A 16718-nucleotide genomic window follows, 5' to 3' on the forward strand; every position below is an offset into this window, starting at 1 on the left:
AGGTCACCACTGTGCTAGGCTTCCTGTATGTGCAGGACCAGCGGGAAGTGCAGAGACGTGCTCAGAGGTTCTGCACTGTGAAACTCCCAGGGCTGGGGTCCTCTTGCCCCTCTCAAGGATCTCAGGGGTCCTCCTATTCTTTGCCAGTTCTTGCCAACACTCAGCGTCTTCCTGAGGTGAGGCTGATCAGTTAACCTAGTCACACCCATTCACCTGCTGCACACCAAACTTTGGAAATAAAATGTCCAGAAAGGCGTGGTCTCTGCCCTCTGGGAGCGGCAGGCCACCTCACCACGTGACTCACCACCACACCAACCCCCCTTGGCCAGGAGCAAATGGGCACAGACTGGCCACTTACCGAGAGGGCACTGCTGAGTCCCATCAGCTGAGAAATCGCAGAGTTCAGCGAGAAGTCCTCTGTGAAATGGGCAGTCACCTATGGGTGAAAATAGAATCGTTCACTTTGTTCAAAGTTCCGTTAGGCTTACACACACACACACACACACACACACACACACAAACTGAATTATCCAAAAAATGTGGAACTAAATGTATGCCATAAAAGATACTTATAACTGTTTTCACTATCTCAAGTAGTCACTATAATGTTTTATCAGCACAAAGAATTTTAAAGTCCAAGTCAATGTTGTTTCCGCCACTCAAGACTGCTCCTTTTCCTCTATAGCTGTGACAGTGTTGGTTCCCACAGCAGGTGCCTAAGAAAACACTGATCATTACCTGAAACGGAGGCGGGACCCACCTGATGACCAAACAGCAAACAGGAGACGGGATAAAGGATGTCACTTCCCACGGTGGCATGACCTTAACTCACATTGAAGATTACTGGTATATGGGGATAAGGTCAGTTTTACATTTTCTTTTTTTTTTTTACATATTCAAATATAGAGTCAACACAAGAACACAAATACTACTTGTCAGCTTTTTCCTATTGGCATGCTTTTCAATTTTGAGCCATGGGTTAAGGATACAGAAAACTAACACATCCTTGAGATGTCAAGAGTTTCCAGCCTGCTGAAATAACCCAATTCTATTATCTGACAGAAGAGAAGAATTTGCCAAATTCAAAGAGAAAATATGCGATATGCAAACAATCATTCAAGCAGCACTCAGATGACTAAAGTCAATTTCATGAGCTCTGTTTCTCTACAGCATGGGAGAGAGGATGGAAATAAAGCTGAAGAGGTGTCACTAAATGAGACCATGCTGGATCCGGGGCCACTGCAGTCTACACAAACAAGAGGAAAAGCTCAGCTCCTTCAATGTCCTCAGTTACCGGAGTCCAGAGAAGTGACCTTGGCTGACTTTCTAAATTTGAATCAGCACATCTTAAAAAAAAAAAAGAACACATTCAGCCTAAGGAGAATTTGGGGTATCTGGTACCCATTCAAAAGTGGCTTCAGACTTCCTAAGTGCTTTCTTTCAAAGACATATGGCATTTTTCCACAAAGTTCTTAAACAGGTGAATGTCATGGTGTTACAGCAGACTTCCAGATGAAAAATTTACAGGGATGTTATCAATGAAGAATCTTTAAAAATTATTTAGACAATAATATGCTATTCTCTACGAAGATAAGCCATTAATTTATTTGCAAAATTCATTCCACAGTAACTTCCACAAATACTGTGTAACAAAGTTCCTGAGTGGAAAAGTCTCCACTATGCTGGGTATCAGGGAACTCTGCTCAGTTCCTCATGGGCTGTGACTTGCACAGGGCATTTAACTGTTCTGTGCCTCAGTTCTGCCCACAGAAGCGACGATGAAGAGGCTAAAGATGAGGACAGTAAAGAACAGAGTCTTTTCAACCCCTTTCAACTCTAAAATTCTATTTCTGTTTTTATAATGTATACTGTGTGTCATTGGTATAACATTAAACTTGATTCTCATCTGCAAGTGTTAGTTGCTCAGTCACGTCCAACTCTTTGCAACTTCACAGACTGTAGCCGCAAGGCTTCTCTGTTCATGGGATTCTCCAGGCAAGAATACTGGAGTGGGTAGCCATTCCATTCTCCAGGGGATCTTCCTGACCCAGGGATCGAACCTGGGTCTCCTGCATTACAGACAGATTCTTTACTGTCTGAGTCACCAGGGAAGCCCTGCTGCTGTTGCTGCTAAGTCGCTTCAGTTGTGTCCGACTCTGTGTGACCCCATAGACTGCAGCCCACCAGGCTCCCCCGTCCCTGGGATTCTCCAGGCAAGAACACTGGAGTGGGTTGCCATTGCCTTCTCCATTGTGTGAAAGTGAAAAGTGAAAGTGAAGTCGCTCAGTCGTGTCTGACTCTTAGCGACCCCATGGACTGCAGCCTACCAGGCTCCTCTGTCCATGGGATTTTCCAGGCAAAAGTACTGGAGTGGGGTGCCATTGCCTTCTCCGAGGGAAGCCCTGCTGCTGCTGCTGCTAAGTCGCTTCAGTCGTGTCCGACTCTGTGCGACCCCATAGACGGAAGCCCACCAGGCCCCTCCGTCCCTGGGATTCTCCAGGCAAGAACACTGGAATGGGTAGGATGTGTTAAATATGGAAACATGGAAAGCGGGCAGCCTCCTCAGATCACCACTAGGGGGAGCCATTTCTCAAGAGCGTCCCTTGCCCTTAGAGCTTGTGCACCGTTGCTCCGCCGTGGGGAAATAAATACCCAAAGCAGCAGGATGAAGACAGGAGGAAGACCCAGTGTGCCCCGCCCAGGGCAGGCAGGCCACACAGACCACGAGGGCTCAGTCACAGAATCAACCAGTGTCCCGGGAAGAGTTCTGACCTGAGAGATGACCGAGTTCTTGTACTCCCACAGCCTCCTGGCCTCGGTTTTGTCCTTGTCGCTCAACAGCTGAGGCCTGGGCGCCTTCCCAGACGTCCTGGCCTCGATAAATCGAGTCACCAAGGCCCACAGACGCTGCTGCCATCTCAGCACCCCGGGGAGCGCGTCGGCTGCGTGTGACGTTAGTGAACGACAGAGAGAGAGACAACGTGAGGATGTCTGGTCTGGTCACACCTAAGCGACAAAGCACCTGTGAAGGAGGAGATGCTTCACGGGATCTCCCCGAGGGCAGGCAGAAGGGTCCTCCCTGGCTGCCAGTGCCTGGGAACTCAGCCCAGGACTGACTCAGTCATTTCTTCTTAGGGCCCCAGATATTCTGAGCACAGGACGCAGGGGCTTACTCAAAGGGTTCCCAGCAACTGTCACCGGCCCAAAAGGAGCTTAGAAGTTTGGGCCAGGATGTGCAGGAGGGCATCGCCTCCTTGGTTAAGAAAGCCTGCTGTGCTGTGACGAAAACGTCCTCCGAACCAGCAGTGTGCATGGAGACAGGGCTGAGTTACACGGCGCAGGCTGACCTCTCACGTGGACAGGCAGCACACAGAGGCCGCACTGGTCCCCAGGCTGCGTTCAGAGCCACACTGCTACGCAGCCTGAGGTGTCTTAACACAGGCCGGGTCCTCGCCAGTTTCGTGTTTCACGTATTTCAGCATGTGCGCATGCTCAGTCGCGTGTGACTCTTTGTGACCCCGTGGACTGCAGCCCACCAGGCTCCTCTCTCCATGGGATTCTCCAGGCAAGAATACTGGCGTGGGTTGCCATTTCCTCCTCCAAAGGATCTTGCCAACCCAGTTTTAGATCTAAACAACTCTGGAAGAAGGAATCCCCACGCCCCCCACCCACGCTCCCCACCCGCACCCCCAAACACCCCGACCGTGGGGCTCTGGAGGCTGCTGTGGGTGACTGCAGAGGTCACAGGTGACGTCAGGGCCAGGCTCCAGGTGGGGTTCTCTGGCCTGGTAAAGGGCAATGACACCGTTCCAGGAAAAAACCTTTCAGGTTACACCAAGAGGGGACTGGCCTCTGCGGACTGCAGTGGGCCCAGGCGTACCACAAAAACCAGCCTGGCTCAAGGAAATGTTCCCAAAGTGGGATCCTCGTAGAAGCTTCCGGAGAACACCTAGTCTATGCTGAAGGCAGGCTCCCAGCCCCACCCTGGAGTGGGGTCAGCAGGGCTGCAGTGGGGACCGGGGGTCTGCAGCCACAGCGCGCGCTCTGGGTGCTCTGGGGCTCATTATGTCTGACTACGCTGGCCCAGGAATGGCACAGGATGTCGGGCAAACTGCTACCTGCTCCACAGGTAGGACCCCTGGGCCCTCCCCTACTGTCTCAGCAAAAACACGCCCTTCCCTGGACTCCCTGGGCGCGGAGGCGGGTCACGGAGGCGGCCGGCTGGGAGGAGAGGCTGACTTACTCTTCACATCCCACAAGATATCCTTCTCCGGAGGGGCGGCGAAGAGGACGTAGAGCCGGACGGTGTCTCTGCCGTACCGCTCCACCACGTCCTCGGGCTCCACGCCGTTGTGCTTGGATTTGCTCATCTTCTCCCAGCTCACCTCGAGCTTCTCCCCCGTGTTTGCGTGAACAGGGTCGGAACCTGCACACCAGAAGGACGCGTAGGTAGCGGGGGATGCCGAGCCGGTTTTCACAGCGTATCCAATCCGGAAACACTGAGGGAGCCGTTCAACGTGTCCACTTGAAGAATCCCACTAATTCACTTAGTGTGACGTGTTCTCTCCCTTTAGACATCGTGATCATGCTTTGGTTTTCAAGTAAATGAGGCCCACCTCCCGTCACAAATCTGCCTTTCATGAACTGGTAGTACACTTGCCAGCTTTTTCTCAGCCACAAAACAAGACAAAGCAATGCCCTCTTTTTAAAAAGTAAATCACGTATATACAAAAAGGACAGGAAAAAAGGATAAGGAGGACTCGCACACTGCTGTTTTCTTTATGGATTCGGGGCCTCCTCTGGCAGCTGGCAGCTGACCTGCCAGGGTCTCGGGGCAGCAGAGCATGTCTGAGGTCACTTCACCTGGAGGGAGGTCCCCGTCCGTGTGAAGTCACCAGAAGGTGAGCTCACCCCATAAGCGGGGTCCACGCGTGGGGTTAGCTCGCTGGGCTCACGTTACACGTGGGTCCTGCTGTGCAGCCCTGTTCCTTCTCTCCTCCCCGCTCCACACTCTCTGTCTGGATGGTGCTGACAGAGGCCGCCCTCCCTGGCCGTGTGGGGATGAGGTGGCCTTGCAGCCAAGCCCCAGCGGCTGGGACCAGGAAGGACACCTGACAAGGTTAAGTCTCCTTCTCTGCATTGGAACTGAGAGAGGGCACTGGAGCCAGGGCTGACGCTGTTGGGCACTGGAGTCAGGGGTCCCGAGGAGGTGAGGCAGGAGGTGGCCCTGCATCTGCCCAAGGGCACTCTGCATGCTGAAGCCAGGGACAGCGGGATCCAAGCCTGGCAGGGGCAGGAGAACAGAGCGGAGCAGGAAGCAGAACTAGAGGCTGGAGAGCGACAGAGGAGACAGCATTGGCTGCGGCTTCCTACATGCTGCCCCTCCCTGCAGCTGGGTTTGGGCGATGGCCCTATGTGCCTGGGGGAAACCCGCCTTTGTGTGGATTTCTGTTCCTCCTAGCTAAATATTCCTTGGCTCCAAGAGCAACCAGATGGGCCATTCTTACCTGTGAGATCTACTTCCTCTCGCCGTAGATACTGTCCAGACGGTAGGCGGAATGTCTGCCCCTTGATAAGGCCTTGGGCCAGCAGTTTATGAAAAGGCTCTCTGAGGAAAGAAAACAGGAGAAGAAAACTGGTGGGGCGGGGACTGGAAGCATCCAGAGAGAGCAGTACAAACCTTACCAGCTGATGAGTACAGATAACTGCTCTTTGTGAAAACAGGCTGACCGCTTATCGACTCAACTTGCACAAATGGCTCCTTACACATAAATGCTAAGAAAACTAGGTCAAATCAGTGGAGAGTAACGACTTTCCAACGTGGTGAAGTGCCATGAACACCAGGCCTCACAGCTGGCAGTCCTGGATTGGAATCTCTGTGCTGCTTCTCAATGAGCCAAGGCAAGTCACTTCTTTACTCTGAGCCTCAGTCTGCTCATCTGTAAAATAGGGATCATAAAAACCTGCCCTCAAAGGGTTGTTGGGAGGATTAAATGAAACAACTGCATGAAACTGCTTGTAAATTTTAAAGGTATGTACAAAGGTCAGTTGAGCTTCCCTGGTGGTTCACCGGTAAAGAATCCGCCTGAAATGCAGGAGATCCAGGTTTGATCCCTGGGTCGGGGAGATCCCCTGGAAGAGGGCCTGGCAACCCACTCCAGTATTCTTGCCTGGAGAATCCCAGAGGAGCCTGGCAGGCTAGACCCCATAGGGTTGCAAAGAGTCAGACATGACTGAAGCGACTGAGCACACATGCGTGCACAAGCGTCAGTTATGCTGAGCCCGGAGTAACGGAAAGTTCAGGATGATATAAAGAGGTCTACGTTGGGGTTTTATTCATGAAGATAATCCATTCCTTAACTTCTATACAGTGCCTGCTTAAATTCTTTTTAATATTTTTAAATCATGCAAATTATACAGGACTATACCGCTTTTGTTCAAATTCAAACACCTCTCCCCCTGTCTTCCCAGGCCTACTGCCCTCTGATGAGGCAGTTACTACTAGTCCACACAGATCTACTTCCTTTTTCCTTTTGGTTGCACAGCATGGCGTGCGGGATCTTAGCTCCTCAACCAGGGACTGAACCCAGGCCCTGGCAGTGAAAGCACTGGGTCCAATCACTGGACCAGCAGGGAATTCCCCAGATTCATTTCATTTTCAGCATCTATTCAGTACTTTATATGGGTGGATTATAATTTATTTATAGTGCCTATTTTTTTTTTTTTTAAAGCAGTGTTAGTCACACCCTTACTGGCTGAAGAGTGAACTGAAGACGTTTTCTCTTAAGAGGACAAGCAGAGGTTTGACCCTCGAACTGAAATTATTTCAGATTTGAAACTGCTGTGCAGTTTTAAAGTATGTAAGAAAGAGCTACTCCACATTCAATTTGTGGAGACCTCTGCTGAGAGCACGTGTCCATATCTCGCTCTTATAAAGCACAGGGAGGAACATTTGAGCGAGGAGACAGATTGACATTCTCTGCCGACATCACCCCCAGCATCAACATGAGAACCCTCGGGGGCTTCAAGCTCACGTACATGGAGTGGCTTTTTAGAGGCTCAAAGACCCAATAGATGGCATCACCAACTCAATGGACATGGATTTGAGCAAACTCCAGGAGACAGTGAAGGACAAGGAAGCCTGGCGTGCTGCAGTCCATGGGGTCGCAAGGAGGTGGACACGACTTTACGGATCAAACAACAAACAACTCAAAGACCCAATAACCTCAAAGAGGCCAAGCAGAGCACAAACGCAGCTCTAGTGATGGAGGCACAGCTCTAGTGATGTTGGCTTTGTTAATTAACAGAATCTCATTTCACACTCGAGGCTAATACAGATGAACCCTGTACAGAGGAAGAAGGCCTCTGGACAGGGCCCTGCTTTGTACACCGTGCAGCCCGTCACAGCAGCTGTGTGGACAGATGCGGTTTAAAGGAAATTCTCCAGTGGACTCAGAGGGATGGAGTGGAACAACGGGGATGACTGAAAATGATATGAAGGTCAGCTAGAAAAATAGGACCCCTAGTCTCTGTGTTTTAAAATCCTGTTATGAGCATGTGTATGTATGTGTGTGTGCATATGTGAGTTTGGTGGGGTGTGTGTATGTGTGGGGGTATCTGCCAAGGTGTAAAACACCCGATATAATTAACATTAAATGGAAATTAGTCAAGTTACTCAGTGTCATAGGGCCTGTCCACCATGGGACCGTGTTAATTTGGAAGACGTACATGCAGAAAAATAGTCACCCCATTGTTCTGGCTCCAAAAGCTATCTTAATAAGCTCTTTGAGTCACAAAACTGCCTTCCTTCTACCTCGCAGACATTCCACCAGCAATGTCACCACTGGCAGAATGACGTCCTTCTGTACCACGTCCCAGGAAGACTCCCAGACAACATGAGTGATGTGAAAAATGATCTGTTACAGTGTACTTGGATCTCAGGCTGACTTTTACCCCAGAAGCACCTTTAAGGGGGAGCAATGGTGTCTGTGGTTCCCATTTCTCAGGAACACAGGCACAGAACCGTGAGGAACCTGGTGTCCTTGGGCCACACGCGCTGCATCCGGGGCAGGTTGGGGTTTGGATGCCCAAGACCCCAGATCTGCATTTTCCTCAGGAAGCTCAAGGGCCCCTGCCCAGAGACCGAGTGTGCAGCTCTCTCTGCCGCCAGCCCCGTCTGCCCTCTGGGCCTCTCCCTCCACAAGTGCCCCTGGTCCTCAGAGAGGTCCCAGGGACACCTGGCTGTCCCCAGAACCAGCCACGCTCCCTAGGACTCGGCAGGAATGCCCATCTCAGCCTGAGTTCCTGGGGTAACCCAGACCCGGCCTTCAGCACTGAGCGCAGGCACCCCCTTCTCTGGTGGGCATCCCTGTCCCCTGCAGGCAGCTCTGGACTCTCCTTTGGGTCCTGCCATGTCCAGCATGCTCGGCCATGAGGAGCACGCCCAGGCTGTGTACTGATGACAACATAAATACCCGTCTACCGCCGCCCTACCCCGTAGTGACAAGGACTGTCCTTTCATCTGTCTCAGCGCTTAGCACTGTTTCCATGGACGACAGGCCCTTTAAACATGTTCAAAACACGGACGATGGATGAAAAAATACAAATGAACAGACAGACGGACGGCGGGACGGAGGGAGGAAGACATGGATGTTTGGGGCTGCCAGCTCTTGAAGCCATCTGTGCCTTCCATCCAATCTGGGGTGGCACCTGGATTTTAACCTCATTACAAGAGAAGATATAACACAGTTTTAAAACAGAAGGAGAAAATCATATGGTTACTTTTACTGGGCAGACGAAGACAGTGGCTACACAGCAAGCTGAACGAGTGTCCTACGTGTGAGGGCGGCCTCCCCCACACCCGGTGGGGCCTTCCCTGGGCATCAGTGGGCTCGACGGGGCCGACTTTTGCACACCCCCGGGGTGCACATTTTTGACCACTAGCTCATCTTTTAGGAATCTTCCTCAAATAATTTTACATGCTGCTGCCTCACACAAAGAGACACTCTGCAACGTTCTTCCTGCTGGGCTCAGTGGCGGGAGGATGAACGTGCCGTTACCGACTTAGGCTCTAGTGTCCCTGTGCACTAGTTTTTGAGGTTTTTCCTTTCCTTTCTCACTCTTAGTACATGGCTTTGGTCACTCTTAATAGAAATAAGAAATATGTCCTTGGGATGGAAGAAGGGAGGGAATAATTTGGATCCCAAAGGTAAAGATTATCAGTAGGATGATCAAAATCAGTAGCTTTAAGCTTCCAAAAGGGGCAGGGGCAGAAATAAAGAGCTTGGGCTTCATTCTTGCAGGTTATTAAGTGGTGCAATGCTGCCCTCTTCTGGGGATGGATAGAATTGCAACCTTCTGGAATTTTTTTTTTTTTTTTTCAAACTAGGGGCAGTACTAAAGAAGGTTCAAATACCATACAGTCATGCTTATTTCACATACTAATAAGGTTATGCTCAAAATCCTTCAAGCTAGGCTTCAGCAGTTCATGAATGGAGAACTTCCAGATGCACAAACTGGGTTTAGAAAAGGCAGAGGAACCAGAGATCAAGTTGCCAACATTCACTGGATCAAAGGGAAAGCAAGGGAATTCCAGAAAAACATCTATTTCTGTTTCATTGATTATGCTAAAACCTTTGATTGTATGAACCATAACAAGCTGTGAGAAACTCTTTAAGATAGTAATATCAAGACCATCTTACCTGTCTCCTGAGAAACCTGTATGCTGGTCAAGAAGCAAGTTAGAACCCTGTATGGAACAACAGACTGGTTCAAGATTGAGAAAGGAGTACGGCAAGGCTGTTTATTGTTACCCTGTTTATTTAACTTATATGCAGAGCACATCATGCGAAATGCTGAGGTGGATGAGTTACAAGCTGGAATCAAGATTGCCAGGAGAAATGTAAACAACCTCAGATATGCAGACGATACCACTCTAATGGCAGAAAGCAAAGAGGAACTAAAGAGCCTCTTGATGAGGGTGAAAAGAGGAGAATGAAAAAACTGGCTTAAAACTCAATATTAAAAAAACTAAGATCATGGCATCCTGTCCCATCACTTCATGGCAAATAAAAGGGGAAAGGGTGGAAGCAGTGACAGATTTCCTCTTCTTGGGCTCTAAAATCACTGAGGATAGTGACTGCAGCCATGAAATTAGAAGACTGCTCCTTGGAAGGAAAGCTATGACAAACATAGACCATATATTAAAAAGCAAAGACATAATTTTGCTGACAAAGGTCAGCAGTTAAAGCTATAGTCTTTCCAGTAGTCATGTATGGATGTGAGAATTGGACCATAAAGAAGGCTGAGCACCAAAGAATTGAGGCTTTCGAACTGTGGTGCTACAGAACACTCTTGAGAGTCCCTTGGACTGCAAGGAGATCAGACCAGTCAATCCTAAAGGAAATAAACCCTGAATACTCACTGGAAGGACTGATGATGAAGCAGAAACTCCAATCACTTGGCAACCTGATCACTATGAAGAGCTGACTCACCAGAAGAGACCCTGGGAGAGACGCTGGGAAAGACTGAGGGCGGAAGGAGAAGAGGGCATCGGAGGGTGAGGTGTTTGGATGGTATCACTGATTCAACAGACATGAACTTGGGCAAACTCCGGAAGCTGGTGAGGGACAGGGAGGACTGGCATGCTGCAATCTGTGGGGTCACAAAGAGTTGGACACAACTTGGCAACTGAGCAACAATAACAACTCTAGCTGCACTGCTCGGGCTTCTCATCGCGGTGGCTTCTCTTGTTGCTGAGCACAGGCCCTAGGGGGCGCGGGCTTCAGCAGCTGCAGCACGTGGGCTCAGTAACTGTGGCGCAAGGGGCTTAGTTGCTCCACAGGATGTGGGATCTTCTCGGATCAGGGATCAAACCCATGTCTCCTGCACTGGCAGGTGGATTCTTTACCACTGAGCCACCAGGGAAGCAAGCCCCTTTATTTTTAATTGGAGGATAACTGTTTTACAATAATGTGTTGGTTTCTGCCATACAACGTTGAATCAGCCATAAGTTTACATATATCCCCTCCATCTTGAGTCTCCCTCCCACCCTTGAACCCCCCATCTCAACCCTCAACCTGTGGGATTCTGACCCTAACTCCAGGCTTTCTGCCTAAAGCTACACACTTCTCTGCCCTCATCTTTTATAACTCTCTCTCTTTTTTAAAAGTGAACTTCTAAATGAAGTAAAGTGCACATATCGAAAAGCTTGTAATTCCTACTGGTAAAACTTGAGGAATTTCCACAAGATAAACACACTGGTGTAACCAGTACCCAGGTCAACGATCAGAATGTGACCCACCTCCTGGAGGCCCCCTCCTCCCACTCCCAGGCACCGTCTCCCCACCCAGGCACCACCCGCCTGGCTGCTAATACCATGGATCAATTTTGCCTGTTTCGAAACCACTTCTACCCCTTTCAGAATGAGGGAATCTGGCGGGAGCACCCACACTGGAGGCCTTTCCCAGAAAGGCAGGCGTTCCCTCTCAGACAGCAGAGCACCCAAAACAAGGCCTGCCAGTTAAATAAGTCTTAATTTCCGAAAGTTAGCAACCACGCAACTTGATGGTTGAGCCTCATGCAGGTTGCCTTCCCCCAGGGTTGAAGCACTGCAGTGGTGGCCGGAAGGGCCATCTAGGGCAGGGATGGCAAGACTGCCCCGGTGCCCCTGCCCCCATCACGGACCCACGGCTGCATGTCCTGGTGGACTCGGGCTGAGCCTCAGGATTCTTGGGATCATGTGCTCAGAAAGCAGAGTGACACCTACCATTTGTTTATTCCGCAGCTATTTACTGAGTGCTTACAACATGTCCAGCGCTGAGCCAGGCATTTAGGGCAAGGCCAGCCCTGCCCTCACGGAGCCGGCCTGCCTGCTGTCACTGAGCCAGACGGAGGCCTGCCCACCCTCAGGGCTGCGGGGGGGAACAGAGAGTCCAGTCAGAGCTGAAGACCGACTCCTGCCACACCAAGTCCAAACTGCTCGCTCGGCCATGGAGGACTTCCGCCCCTCTTCCGCTTCCTTTCCTCTTTCTTACACGCGTTGCCCACAGGCGCTTCCGTGTCCTCACTCACTGTTCCCTGAAGTGCCCATTTGTCAGAACTCTACCCCTCCTTCCAGACTCCACTCAAACGCCAAATCCACTAGGAAGGCGTCTCAGGCCCTCCTGGGCAAAATTAGCTGCTGTTTCTTCGGTGTGTCCAGTGTGGTTCCTATAACTGCATTGGGCAGGTATTACATGTCACTGTGCGCTCATGTGAGTTCTTTGCTGCCTGCTTTCCCCGAGAGTGGGGAATAGGAGGATCCGTGAAGACCCCTCTGGCACCCAGTTCATCACAGATGCTCAGTTAAGGCAACTGGTTTGAGCTATGTCGAGTTTGTTTCCATGAACGAATAAACAAATCTGCAGGAGCAGAGAAGGGGACGGTGTGGAGGGGACAAGAGATGAGGGAAGAAAGGGGATGAAGGGTGGGCATGGGATGCTACTGCTTCCAAGTAGGGCCAGGCCCTTTTTGCAGAGAGAGGCATGCTCAAAGATTTCAGACTCTGTCCACCTGAAGCCCATGGGAACATCAGCAGGGAATGAGTGTGGAAGAGGGACAAATTCCACAGTGGGGCAGGGGCCCCCCAGTTCCTGGAATCCTGCTCAGTCCCCAGTGATTCCCCCTCCACTCTTCCAGGGCCTCGGGGCTCTGGGAAGCCGCTTCTCAGCCCTTTTACCCTTAAGTGTAGTTCAGCTCTGAATGAGGAGTCATGTTTGTATTTGAGCGACAACTCGGCACAGACCCCTCTTGCACTCAATCAAAAAGCTTACAGGAAAATGGGTGGCCCAAGACATGCTCATAAATCACCAGCAAGGAGGAGGCGTGGAGTGTGATACAGAGAAGCAGGTGGCATGGGCATGGGGGCCAAGGGGACGTCAAGGGTCCTGCTGGAGAAGACGTCACACCACACTGCCAAGCTCATGATTCAGATCCACAACAGTGTAATTAGTGTATTTCCCATTTGTACGTTCATTCACCAAAAGGCACCTGCGAACAAAACTGTATAAGCAACCGAGATATTCACGTGTCATAACGGCTCTGCATAGCAGGGAGCTTTATGATAAGAAAGTGAAAAGTCTGCCACTCCAAGCCACCAACAAACCCCTTCGGATTCCGCAGCCATCAAAGATGGAGGCGTTGTGCAGGGCCTCGGCCTTGGGGAAGGCCTAGATGGGTTTCACGTTCATGAATACAAATTAGTGCTCTTTTCCTTGAGTCAGACTTCCTCTTACTCCTTCAATACCACCCTGAGGGTTGGATTACTTTCATATGCACTGAAGCACGGCTCTACGCAAGTAGAATGATGAAAAGTGATGGAGTTGTCAAGTGTTTCCTTGACAGTCTGGACTGTGCTAACTCAGAAATTACAACTAATTCCTGCTGGTCACGGAAAGGCACCTTTGTCCAAAGAAGGAGAGAAGGAAGGAAGGGAAGGTGGGTGTGAGGAAGGGAGGGAGGGAGAAAGGTGACTAATCATTAGGATTAACAAGGAATTTCAGAACACAGGCAGGCTATTTAAAGCATCCTTACAAAAATCACTGCATACAGGAATGTCTTAGTCAAGATGTGGCTAAAAGAATCTCAGGATTCATCAGAGCCAAAACCAGTGACTGCAGGTGACATTTTCTTACTTATGAAACCCTGGATAACCTGCTCCCCTCTCTCCTGCCTGGTCAGTCGGCTACTATGTAGATCTGGAAAGAAGAAAGCAGAAAGCTGCAGATCTCTGAAAACAGTCTCTAATTGGGACTTCTCAGACTAACTTCACCTTGCTCTTCGTCCCTGCCCTGAGTCCAGGGCCATCGTGTTCACATAATTGGCCTGTTTCTAAGCATGGAGACGTGGCTTGTCTGAAAATATCACTGTTTCCATTTCCTAGCAGATAGCCAGGGGCCTGGAAGGAAGTCTTATTAATACCATGAGACTCAGGTAAAGTCTTTCTTTTTTTCCTTACCTTTTCCTAATAGCTCCATTTCTGGTGTGATTAGAAAAAGCTCCCTGGACCACAGATGGAGGCCTGCTGAGCTCACAATGGTCAGTAGCTGGCTGTCAGCACGGGAAGCAGCAGCTTCTGACGCCACCCCACCCTTTGATGACTGCAAACTGCAGACAGAACGTCAATTCTGGGAATTTAGTCTCTCTGGGTTGTATGAGCAGCTGAGGCTGATGCTGACTCCCCTCCACCCCGCTACTCCCCCATGCTCACAAATCACATTGCATGCCCAGCACACTTCCCTGCTTCAGAATATAAACTGTAAATGACTTCGCTTTATTTTCTGTTATAGAGTCACATAGTCATTGGGAAAAAAACATCTGGGGAAAAAACCATTAAGAAATAATAAAATCATCAATAAGCTCACCATCCAGAGAGAACCAGTGTTAACATGCTCACATAATTTTTTTTCTAGTCTTTTCTCTTGCTTTGTGTGTGTACTGGTGTGTGTACATGTAAAGACAGAGAATCAAATTGTATCTACAAATTTCTGCCTTGGTTTTTTCACTTCTGATTACTTCAGATGTATTTCTCCTTGGTGTTCAACATCCTTTGTAATATATATAAAGAGTTGTATGGAGTCCTCCATAGAGATGGAGTATACTTTGCCCTTTCTCAGCATTCTGGGGCATTTAGGTTTGGGGTAATACTTGAAATCATACTTATATGGACATTCTTGTGTATTAGTTTGTGTTTTAGGATAGATTTCTAGAAGTGCAATTAGTGTGCCCAAAACTATTTTTTAAGGCACTATTTTATGACTATTTTTAAAGCACTCCCTCTATACTGCTAAAATGCTTTTCACGAAGATTGTTCCCAACTGTAGTGCATGAGAGACCCGCTCTCGCTGGGATGCTGTACGGAAAACGCTTATTTTGTGTTCCTTTTGCTGCCAACAAGATAAACATTTTAGAGTATGTTTACTGATCACTTGCATTTCTTCTTTTGCAAATTTCCTGTTGACATAACTTCCAGCTTAATCATCAACCTGACGTTTCAGACACACAATAAAGGCACCAGTTGTACCATGGGCTGGCACTTCTAATCCAGAGGCCAGTTTCTTCTTATAAATGGTAAAGAGCCCTTCTGGAAATTCAAACCGCAGACCTAAATGTGCAAGTGATGAAAGAAAGGGCCCGGGCTCTTTTAGGAAATAGGAAGATTATTAGATCCACATAAACCTTTGCTTTTGTATTTGAAGACATTTAACCAGAATCAGAGAGTGAAAAGGGTACTCAGAGGTGACTGAATCCCCAATCTATGAGGCCAGGGAGAACCACAGGGGTTAGAACTCTCGTCTGCACCACTAATCACAGGACCAAGAGCAGGAAGCAGAGGTTTCAGGACTCCCAGTCCAGACCTACTACCTGAGACAGTGGCCAAGCGACTGACTGAGAAACAAAAAGCGGGACAACTGAAGTCCCAAGTCCCTCCTGATAAAACAAAAGGCATACAGAAATAGACAGGAAATTCCAATTTATACACATTTCGAAAAAGGAGCTAATAAATAAAGAGAAACACACACGTGATTGACAGGTCTCAAAATTTCGCCCTAGACCAGCTTGATAAAGTTGTTTGGGGGCTTTAAAATAAATGCTAATTGGAGAGCTCTGAATTACTCACCACAGAAAGTGGATGATTTTCATTTCATCTGAGGCCAACTGGTTTACAAAACACCTCCACTAAAGAGGTAATGCTCAGAAATAAAGAGTTTTCAGACGCTACTGTTGCCCTGATGTGATTGAACAGGAGCAGTGCTGACAAGTGTGCTGAGAAACAGAGATAAGATGACTTTCTGCACCTTCTTCAGAAAGGTCAGCCTTCTGAGGACTTAACTCTCCCTCTTTTGGGGGGAGTATGAAGGCATGGAATAGAATTGAACCATCTTGGGAAGAATTTTTAAAATATATATTGCATAGGTATATTTCTATTTATACCATACAGTTGGCCCTTAAAGTTGATGGTAAGGCAAATTCCAGGTGGACCTCAGGCTTTGCAAATTTTAGAAATGTATTTAATAGAAACAAGTCACATCCAAAACAGTGTTGTAAAATTATGTCGGAATGCTACAAATCTTTTTCTGCTTGACTATAGTCTGAAAACAACGCAAACAAGTCGGAAAAGTAGCCAGGTCCTGTCCTACATCTTAAATTAGTTAGCCATTAGGTAATTTATTGACTCATTCATTCCTTCTACAAATAATGGTTCCAAGGCTGAGAAATGCACCCTACTGTTAAGAAGCCAGAAATCATTTGTGGTCTTTGTTTCTAGACCTGCATGCGTGCATGCACGCTCAGTCATGTCTGACTCTTTGCGACCCCATGGACTGTAGCCCAGCAGGCTCCTATGTCTACGGGATTTCCCAGGCAAGAATACTGGAGGGGGTTGCCATTTCCTACTCCAGGGGATCTTCCCAAACCAGGGATCAAACACATATCTCTTGAATCTCCTGCACTGCCAGGCAGATTTTTTTTTTTCCACTGAGCCACCTGGGAAGCCCTAAACCTACATGAGAAGGAATTATTTCTCAGGTTGTACTTGATGTTTGAACTTAGCCTTTCTCTATCCAACTTTCCCTATCCCAAGGAGAACATTTCCTTTGAAGAACATACATTTTACTCTGTTTATATCAATGGGGTTAAACTCAACTGATTGAAACAAATATTTGCTGAGATAATGTCCA

The 16718-nt window shown here is 48.7% G+C and overlaps 1 protein-coding gene across 5 annotated transcripts in view; it reads right to left on the reverse strand.

The window, feature by feature from the left end:
• LARS2 (leucyl-tRNA synthetase 2, mitochondrial) overlaps window positions 1-16718 on the reverse strand; it is a 146478-nt gene that overhangs the window by 17392 nt on the left and 112368 nt on the right. For 4 of the 5 annotated variants that reach the window (XM_086368423.1, XM_086368422.1, XM_086368420.1 and 1 more), the window contains 4 exons: window positions 5508-5608; window positions 4244-4426; window positions 2773-2942; window positions 359-436 (listed from right to left, as the gene is read on the reverse strand). In XM_086368423.1, the coding sequence (XP_086224549.1) occupies window positions 359-436; window positions 2773-2942; window positions 4244-4426; window positions 5508-5608 (532 nt within the window). Of the gene's footprint in view, window positions 1-358; window positions 437-2772; window positions 2943-4243; window positions 4427-5507; window positions 5940-16718 lie in introns of all 5 variants that reach the window. The other variant, XR_015151777.1, reaches the window with a different exon arrangement.

This window comes from Bos grunniens, chromosome 22 (assembly GCF_055505025.1).
Source record: "Bos grunniens cultivar Pamir isolate PY7600 chromosome 22, Bosgru_T2T1.0, whole genome shotgun sequence".
Taxonomy (NCBI): Eukaryota; Metazoa; Chordata; class Mammalia; order Artiodactyla; family Bovidae; genus Bos; species Bos grunniens.